Source organism: Sinocyclocheilus anshuiensis, unplaced genomic scaffold (genome assembly GCF_001515605.1).
Source record: "Sinocyclocheilus anshuiensis isolate Anshui unplaced genomic scaffold, SAMN03320099.WGS_v1.1 scaffold1403, whole genome shotgun sequence".
Lineage (NCBI taxonomy): Eukaryota > Metazoa > Chordata > Actinopteri > Cypriniformes > Cyprinidae > Sinocyclocheilus > Sinocyclocheilus anshuiensis.
This window is the reverse complement of record NW_015538003.1, coordinates 745,047-755,137: the sequence shown is the minus strand read 5'-3', so window position 1 is coordinate 755,137 and position 10,091 is coordinate 745,047. Positions and strand designations below refer to the sequence as shown.

General features: G+C 35.6%; 1 protein-coding gene across 1 annotated transcript in view; it reads right to left on the bottom strand.

Annotated features, from left to right (window-relative positions):
* Positions 1-496: 496 nt before the first annotated feature.
* rexo1 (REX1, RNA exonuclease 1 homolog) overlaps positions 497-10,091 on the bottom strand; it is a 12,436-nt gene continuing 2,841 nt past the window's right edge. The window contains exons 3-15 of the mRNA XM_016471680.1: positions 9,134-9,350; positions 8,915-9,063; positions 8,691-8,828; positions 7,788-7,908; positions 6,622-6,747; positions 6,144-6,281; positions 5,778-5,891; positions 5,592-5,665; positions 4,408-4,518; positions 4,114-4,229; positions 3,892-4,030; positions 2,413-2,533; positions 497-1,396 (exon numbers count right to left, since the gene is read on the bottom strand). Coding sequence (XP_016327166.1) covers positions 1,308-1,396; positions 2,413-2,533; positions 3,892-4,030; positions 4,114-4,229; positions 4,408-4,518; positions 5,592-5,665; positions 5,778-5,891; positions 6,144-6,281; positions 6,622-6,747; positions 7,788-7,908; positions 8,691-8,828; positions 8,915-9,063; positions 9,134-9,350 — 1,653 coding nt within the window. The 3' untranslated portion in view covers positions 497-1,307. The remainder of the gene's footprint in view (positions 1,397-2,412; positions 2,534-3,891; positions 4,031-4,113; positions 4,230-4,407; positions 4,519-5,591; positions 5,666-5,777; positions 5,892-6,143; positions 6,282-6,621; positions 6,748-7,787; positions 7,909-8,690; positions 8,829-8,914; positions 9,064-9,133; positions 9,351-10,091) is intronic.

Below are 10,091 nucleotides of genomic sequence, written 5' to 3'. Positions count from 1 at the left end.
TTTGTGTGTAAAATCACAAAAATAAATCAACAAATTTGAACGCATAAACAAACTGTACTAATTTGAGTACAGATAAGAAGTATGATGTTATTTTTCCAAGAAAGGTCTCTTATGTTCACCAAGGATGCATTTATATGATTAAGAAATACAGTAAAAACAGTAATTCTGTGAAATACTACAATTTAAAATAAATTTTCTATTTTATTAGACTTTAAAATGTTATTTATATTCCTGTGATGGCAAAGCTGAGTTTTCAGCAGCCATTACTCCAGTCTTTAGTCCTTCATAAATCATTCTGATATGCTAATTTGGTGTTCAAGAAACATTTCTTATAAATATCAACATGAATAGAAAGTTCCACAGCATTTATTAGAAACAGAATTCTTGAATCAGAAATAAAAATTAATATATAAAAGTCTTCACTGTCATTTTTCCCCCAAACCCTGCCCTCGTTTTTTTTTTTTTTTTTTTTTTTTTTTTTTTTCTTATTGTCCTGTCTGCTCATGATTTGTGTGTAAAATCACAAAAATAAATCAACAAATTTGAACGCATAAACAAACTGTACTAATTTGAGTACAGATAAGAATACTGAGTCTGGTTTACAAGGCATTGGATCATGAAAATGCCAAAGTGATCTAGTTTTACATATTCGCAGCTAGACAAGACACTGTTTTTGAGTATGTGGATTGCTATACATTATTACTAGAGGAAGTGACATCACATCAGTGCTGAAAAAACATGGTTTCAAGTATAATTGTGGATTTAATATACATCTATATCACAAACAACCTTAGAGTGCAACACATAGACCTTCCAGGAGCCACATCACCTAAAGTGAAAATTAAAACACCATCACAATCGATGATTTGGGGGACTAGGGTCTTTGAAAAAGTAAAAATACTGATGAAAAAAATAGAGAATACTTTAACTCAACAAAAGGTTAATTACCCTCACCCCAATCTATGTCCACTTGTCATAATATTGGCCATTACTAGGTCAGTTTTAGCATGGTGGGAATTAGGATTGCTTGTTTGATAGGGCACTAGCTCTGGTTGCTAGGTGCCATGGTGGTCTAGGCTTTGCAATCTATCACATTATCCGTCCAGGTCTCCTCCCCTTTGTGTCAGTCCATCTCTTTCTTTCCCCCTTCATTCAAACTGCAGCATTTACTCTGACGCAGTTTATCCGACCCAAGTGACGCACGGCCTATTATGAAGAGCTTCAGTGACTCTTCCTCTATGACGCTCTGTTCATCGAAAATCATTCCAGGTCGTAACATAGTGTGAGACAACTGGCAGGGTCAGAGGTCATCTCTTCACCTTGGCATCCTCTTTGATCTTCCAGATCATGAGTTCCATGCAGGCCCGGGCATCTTCACTGGAGTCGTGCCCTCCAACTGTAAAGAGACAGGAAACGAGTCATGAAACACAGAGACAGTCCAGAGCATGTTATTTAGAGCCTTTATGTGTCACATGTTATTATGTGGGTTTGATAATACACTATTATTATAATACATTCCTTCCTCAGCTAGATGAATGGTGAATTAAGCTAAGGAGAATCTCATATCCAGGTCAGATTAAACCACAAAAAAACAATTATATATATATTCAAGAATCAGCTAAAAACACATCTCTTCCATCTTTATTTGACGCTCTAACTCTAGCAATCTGTATTCTAATTCTATTCTTTAAAAAAAAAAATGTCCCTTTTAGACTTGCACTCCATTCATTTACTGCTTGTTTTTCTTAAAAAAAAATAACACTAGCTTTTCTAATCTTTTTGTATTCTATCTATTTGTTTTCTTTTTATTTATTATACAATTAACAAAAGCAAAAAAAGGCCTCTAACACTAGCTTGCTATATTCTTTTTCTATTCTATCCGTTTTCCTTTTATTTATTACATAATAAAAAAAAGCCTTGCTACATGTACTGCATTAAGCTAACTGACACTTGTTATAGCACTTGCGTATCATTGCTCTTTTGTTGATTTTGATTGCTTCCATTGGCTAAATTACTATATATATATATATATATATATATATATATATATTGAAGTATATTTATATAGAAAATTAAGCCCATTTTACGACAAATTCTCAGTAGCATGATGATGTATTTTATTTAAATTGTTAAATATTTATATAATGGTAGCATTTGTTGTACTGAATTTAATTTATTCTCATTTAATAAACAAATTATTGTGTCTAGACAGTAATGGGACAATACTAATGACAATACATGCAGTACAGTTATTGATGACAATATCACAATGTAAAAAAAAAACTTAATTGTCCTTATTAATGAGCTGAATTTTATACTTTCAATTGTCCTTTTTTCCTGGGTGAAATCCAGTACATTTTTGTTGGATTAATGCAGATGATGCAAATTAGTGCAGATTACTAATATCCTCACCGTTGTCTTGTATAATGCGTTTGAGGTAGTCGGCCATAAGGTTTCGCAGGGCACGTTTGTAGGGCAGACCCAGGCGGTGAGGAAACACAATAGCGGTGTCCACAACCATGCTGTGAATAAGCTAGTAAACACAGATGTTAATAAACACTGATTAAAAGACAAAAAATGGCACTGTTCCAAACTCTAGTACGCTACCTTATTGCATAAACTTCTGCAAGCTTACAATATTTAGGTATTTTATTAAGCCTTTATATTACAAGCACGCTTAAAATTCCTAAAAATGATGTCTAGGCAGGCAACACACTAGGTTTTGGATTATTATAAAGACAGTACAATTAGTGTTTGGTAGAGCTGCACGATTCTGGATAAATTGAAAATCACGATTTTCTTTTTGTCACAATAGACAATTCTCCCACGACTCTGAACTTAACAAAATAATGTATTATTTTCTAGAGGCTGTGACAAAATATTAAATGCTGCAGTCTATATTTAATGAACCAATTTTTAATATTAAAATTATGAAAAATGTATTTGAATGAATGATTCAATGACTCACTCATTAAAGGGGTGACTAGAGAAGGCAATGAGTGTTATCACTATGTCGGAGACACGCTAGCTTTCCCAAGGCAGACCAACTTAGAGTGGTTACAATCATCCGGGCTTAAATCGTGCTCAAATTTATTTAATTTTGATGCAATATTTACACTGAAGCTTGCAGGCGGCTATGGTAAGGGACATGACATTTCCCGACCAGGTGCCGAGTGCTGCCAATCACAGCACACACTGGCCCAGCTAACCAATCACAGCACATTTCGTATTTCAGAAGGCGGGCCTTCATTTGATACAGGAACTATTCGAGCCGTTCATGCCAGACTGAGGAGAGAGGTGTTGTAATAATGTAAAATATGTGAAAAATAATGTGTTTTTCGAACAACCTAGTATGAGAGCCTGTTCTAGTACACCCCCAAAACAAAATCAAGACTTTGTAAAAGAGCATAATAGGACCCCTTTAATACTTCACTTATTTCAGTAAAATATGAAATACAAATACATTTTAACAGTCACTTGTCGCCACCTAGTGGCGAAACAATGTAATCAACACAAACGTTATTTGAAGCGCTAATTACTTTCAAAAGCTGAGATTTTCTTTATTTTGATCGCTACAATCAGTGTTTATATTGGATCTATAAACTTAAATCCCAGTATTTCTGTGATAATATGAATGATTGTAAGAGAGAAATAATACTTTGTGGTTGAAAAGTCTGTTTGTGAAGCTATTTCTTATCTAAACATGGTAACTGCTCTCCCTGTGTCAGCGGCAGCGCGAATGCAGATTTGAATGTTCCGGTATGGATTTTTCAAATATTTAATACACAGGAGAATCACTGTTATTTAGAAATGAGATCACATGGTTGTTTGAATGCGAGATTGAGATTTTTTTTTACCGATTAATCGTGCAGCTCTAGTGTTTGGGTGTACCTTGAGCGCAAACAGGTCACTCTCAAGACTGTGTCCAATTAGAATGGACTCTGCACTGAACATGCTCAGCAGCACCGCCTGCACATCTCTCAGGGTGATGGTGGTGTTCTCCAGATCATCCTGTGTCACACCTGAAAACCTGGATGAAACACAAACGGGTGTAACTGAAACTAGAAAAACTGAAAGGCAAATGAATGGCAGATCTCTTAACACAATTCCTACCGTGTGTTGTAATCCACCAATCTGCTGCCTGGCTTGACAAATGTGTCATAGATAACCTTGAGGTCAGAGTTAATGACGGTTACTCTGGTCAGCTCCAAACCTTGCTTTGTGTAGCACTATAAAACAAGTATCGAGATGAAAAAGGTTATAGTATTTAGTTAGATTCAATAAAGGGTTAGAGCGGCTTGTAGTATCTTTAATATCAGACTTTAGAATGCATCCTGTTTTCTTCATAACGCTTTTTATATCCACCTAAAATAAGTGTGGGAGCATTTGAATAACTGTTATTCTCACCATCTCACAGTCCAAGGCATAGACACCTCCATTTCCATCTACTGGCAACGGTTTGCTAAAAGTCTTCACAAAACCATCCAAGGACTCTTTACGGCCATCTTGTACATGTTGCTAAAGGAAAAGGGAACAGCAAAAACAGGTATTCTAATCTTTCAGAGACCTCAGAGACACATTACTGAACATACTTTTAGTAGGCTATAATACTTACTCTAAACACACCACTCCACTATTTTTGAAAATATGCTCATTTTCCAACTCCCGTACAGTTAAACAGTTGAGTTTTACCGTTTTCGAATCCATTCAGCCGATCTCCGGGTCTGGCGGTAGCACTTTTAGCTGCAGCTTAGCATAGATCATTGAATCTGATTAAACCTTTAGCATCTCGCTCAAAATTTACTTCAGAGTTTTTGCTGCCGTACCATGGGTGCAGCAGGCGCAAGGATATTACGCAGTTGAGCTGCAACTTTTCATTTTCCGTCGGTCTTAGTACACGATGTAACTACAGAAGAGTCAAGTTTTAAATAGGAAAAATATAGAAACTCTTTAGGTCATTTTTGAGCAAGATGCTAACGGTTTAATCAGATTCAATGATCTATGCTAAGCTACAGCTAAAAGTGTTACCGCCAGACCCGGAGATCGGCTGAATGGATTTGAAAACGGTAAAACTCAACTGTTTAACTCTAGGGGAGTTGGAAAATGAGCCGATTTTCAAAAATAGTGGAGTGTTCCTTTAAAAGCTTTGCCTCCTTCAACTAGCAAAAGACTTCTGAACCTAAAAGATATCTTAAGGCAGCGTGTGCAAACTATTTTATCTTCTGTACCCTCACAGAAATATGTCTGCCATCAGCAAAAACATTATTACGTATGAAAAACAAAGTCTATTTATTAATCACCATATCAGAGGATATATTCATGACAAAATAATTAGTGTAGTGTGAGGGAGATGTTTTATTATTGCAGATTTGCAATGATTTCTGCATTTTGCGTTTTTGATGCAATGTGAGATGTATAAAATAACTACATTTACTTGATATTATCTATAACACATAATCCATTATGTTTTATAGGTTAACATAGCAAATTTTAAATCTTAGTTTAGGTTCGGATTTAGGAAAATTTCTTATTTTAGATTTAGGACATTTTTGTGGTAGGTCCAATATTTGCATATCCACGATGATACCTACTTTACACACTTCACATCCAGGAGAACCAACTGCACCAGAGCAGCAGCTGTAAAGTGTCTCCCAACCTCCTGGAACTACGTAAGACACAAAAACAAGTCAGTGTTAGCAGCAACATATACAGTGAAATACATGAAGCATATTGTCATTGCAGAAAACTCATCCTGTCTTACACGTACACATACCCACCTCTGTTTCTGCGTAATCTTCCCCAGTGGTGACTGCACTCCTCCTTACGCACACAGCTGCCATTAGCGTTTATCTTGTACTCGGCGCCACATCGACAACAGATTTTGGAAAAAGCTAAGGAAGAGATACAGGACAATTAATCAGAATCAAGAGTGCAAATGTTATGGAGGGAAGATATTTTCAAATGTACAGATGTTTAAAATAATGCAACTTATGTTCAATGAGTACATAAAAAAACTCTATTGGCTGATTAGGTGCTAAAAGTTTAAGCGTAGTGCCACCTAGTGGTTTGGCTCTTTGTTATAAGGTGTATTGTGAAGTAGCATCATCAAGAAATTGGTCTAAGACAATAAAAACAAAACTAACGGTCATTGTTTTTCTTCTCTGGTTGGTTATGGACAACAGCGTGACCCGACATCTCGGGGTGAGGTCTGGGGTAGCCATGCTCCTGCAGCTGTTCTTCAGTCATTGCATATTTTTTCTGTTTTTTGTAAAGAATGGCACCTGAAAACAGCATGATGCAGACATGGGTGAGATCAGAAAAAAGGGTGGTAGAGTGCTGTTACTGTTAACTAAAACTAATAAAAATAGTTTTCATCTATTGAAATAAAGCTGAAAATAAATAGTAGCTGAAAAACTTAAAACTTAAAAAAACCTAAATGAAAATTAGAAATGTTGTTTTGGAAACTAAGCAAAATTAAATAAGTTCAAGTACTACAATTATTATAACTAAACATGAAATACAAATAAAGATAACTAGAAATTAAATGTAATAAAATTAATAATAATTAATATAATAATATTTATATAATGCTAGAATAACACTTAAGTGGTAGTGAGGTACCTTTAGGGTCCACATCCTGCTGTTTACCGGAGCGGTTGATTGTGTAGCTGGTTGTGGCAGCAAGTCTTCCACCAAGTACTCCTTCATGGGACTGAGACTTTCTATTCACAGATACAGCTGGGCTCTCTGAGAAATAACATATAACATAAATTCTAATTATATTCTTAAAAAAAAAAAAAAAAAAACTTGCCCCTTTTAGACTTGCACTCTATTCATTTACGAACTGCTTGTTTTCTTTAAAAAAAACAAAAACAAACTAACACTAGCTTCTCTAATCTTTTTATTTATTATACAATTACCAAAAGCAAAAAAGGCCTCTAACACTAGCTTGCTATATTCTTTTTTTTCTATCCGTTTTCTTTTTATTATATAATTTTTAAAAAAGCCTTGCTACGTGTACTGCATTAAGCTAACTGAGGCTTGTTATAGCACTTGTATATCATTGCTCTTTTGTTGATTTTGATTGCTTCCATTGTCCTCATTTGTAAGTCGCTTTGGATAAAAGCGTCTGCTAAATGACTAAATGTAAATAAATCTATAAATAATACTAGATATTTTAATTACAGTTAAATTACAGAAATTAATTACATTATAAAGAAAATAAATGTAATTTATAATACATTCTTTTAAATGTAATTTTAGTTTTAAATTGTTCAGCATAACAATTTGAGTGGAATTTACATTAATTTCAGAATCTCATTTTTATGTCAATCTGACAACAGCATAAGCATTATGAACTACACAAATCTGCTTATGCTGCATTATTATTAGGCCACTAATCAAATGTTACATCTTTTTTTATTATTTTATTAGCATCATAACATTTTTTAGTTTAGATTTTTCAAAATCCTAAAATCCTAAAGCTTTGCTTATTCCCAGGTATAAATCAGATTTTGAATTTCAGACTTTCAATATGGTCCCAGACTTTTGGATCTTCTCTTTCTCTTTCATGATCAATATCAGTGTAAAACACTGAATATAACAGTTGGTGGCAGATTAATGACAAAACAGATAAACTATTGTTATTCCCTTGAGAAAGGCTCTTAACCCCAGGGTTAGTGTACCCTCAGTCACTTCAGATGAACATCTGCTAATTAGCAAATAAATACAAAAAGGAAATGACAGCATAACAGGAGTATTAATCTGCGTGTTTGTGTTAGACTCACTGATGACAGGAGACGTAGGTGTGCTCTTGCTGCGAAGTTTCTTCAGTGTGTTCACAGCTACATTCAGGTAGATGTTCTTACTGCTGCTCCTGTCATACACCACCTTCTCTTCCTCCAGAGCCTGAGAGTGAAGAAGACATCCAGAATATACACATCAACAATATATATAAGGTATATATTCTTAATTCTGACTCCAAACTTTTGAACAGCATAATATACATATACATATATAAATTAAAATTACGATAAATTACTACATATTCTGTCTTGACTTGCTTATGGTCTAACTGCTGCACACCAAATATAGCTAATATGCAAATATGAAGTGCAGGGAACCAATAACAGAGGAGAGAATATGTCAGCCATGTCAGAACATGCATTCCAACACTAACCTTTCCTTGAGCTTTAAAGTGTGACACCCTCTTCTTCTGGCCAGGAAAGAGAGTAGTTAAAGTGCTTTCTGTTTCTTCCTCCTCCACCTCCGCACTGATGGCAGGGTACGTAGGTGTGCTCTTGCTGCGAAGTTTCTTCAGTGTGTTCACAGCTACATTCAGGTAGATGTTCTTACTGCTGCTCCTGTCATACACCACCTTCTCTTCCTCCAGAGCCTGAGAGTGAAGAAGACATCCAGAATATACACATCAACAATATATATAAGGGAGTTGACATTAAAGGGATAGTTCAGCCAAAAATGAAAAAAGAATGTTGGTAAACAAGCAGTTGACGGTAGCCATTGACTTTCATAGTATGAAAAAATACAGTGGAATACCATCAACTCTTTGATCACCAACTTTCTTCAAAATATCTTCTTTTGTGTTCAGCAAAAGAAAGAAACTCATACACATTAGGATCAGCATGAGGGTGAGTAAATGATGACAGAATTATAGAGGCTGGATGACATACCATCTGAAAAGCTTGCTGTTCAGAGGAACAAAACTTCAGGCACTCATCAATGAAGATGTTTAGGTAACGCTGGCGGACATTAGTGGGCACCTTGGCCCCAAAATCTGCAGGAATGACAGGACGCTTCATGGCAGAGCTCTGTGATGGGCAGAAAAGAGAGTGTTTATTGGGGACATTCCATTCCACAAGTACACCATTATAGTTCTGTTATAGGGCGACGTTACCTTCATGGTGGGGGTGTGCGCCACTCTTTTCTGCACTGTAGTGGATGTGGTCTTTGACAGGATGCCTGTCGATGTATGAGCTTTGACTGAAAGCTGATCGGTCGCCACCCTGGTGGGTGACAACACCCGACTGCTGGCATCAGCTAGCCCTACAAAAAAACATGTGTTTTTAACTCCTAATTCTTAATCCTGCTGTAAGTGAATGTAGAACCCTCATACCAGGCTTTGAGGAGGGCAAGGAGGCGTTTGGCCGGTGTGCCACCCGCCGTTTCTCTCCAGACAGCCCCAGTTTTGGGTTGGTCGATGCAGACGCTGCCTTTACTGCAGCAGCTAGCTGTACTGCCTGTTGCTGGGCCTTCTGTATGCGCTGGTAACAGATCTCCTGCGCTGTCATTCTCCGCTGCAGCATCGGCACAGCGTTCAGCGATGACTCGGACTGAATGAAGAAAATTATTACAACAATTATTAAACAGTTGTTCTACTGCAATTTCTGAACACAAGTAGAGATTTATCATTTAATTTATTTAGGTGAACCTTATTTCTAATTGGAATCTTGATTATTTAGGGCACTTAAAGCAGTGTTAGGAGTGACTATCTAACTATCTAAAAGTAGTAACACTTCCTTGTCTGCATTTTTCAGTACAACACCTCAGGTGTTTTCAAAACAGAGAATCCAGTAATGACCTACTTTTCCCAACAAGCAACAGCCATTTTTTCCACATCATATTAATACTGGTAATTCACATTATGGTATGTTATTGTGCCAGATAAATAATAACAATAATCTATATAAATCTAAACAATAATCTATATACATTTTTGAAAGTCGCTCACCAATGCTGTATTTATTTGCTCAAAAACACAAAAATACAAAAAAGTCATATTGTAAAATATTAATACAATTTAAAAAATAAATGCTTTTTGTAGTAATATATTTTAAAAAGTAATTTATTCCTGTGAAGGCAAAGCTGAATTATTAGCATTATTACTTCAGTCTTCAGTGTCACATGACCATTATGAAATCATTCTAATATGCTGGTTTGGTGCTTAAAAAACATTTCCTATTATTATTAATGTTAAAAGGTTGTGCAGTTTAACATTATAAATGTCTTTACTGTCCCTGTGATCAAATGAATGAGCCCCTGCTGAATAAGTATAATTTTTGTTAAATAAATAA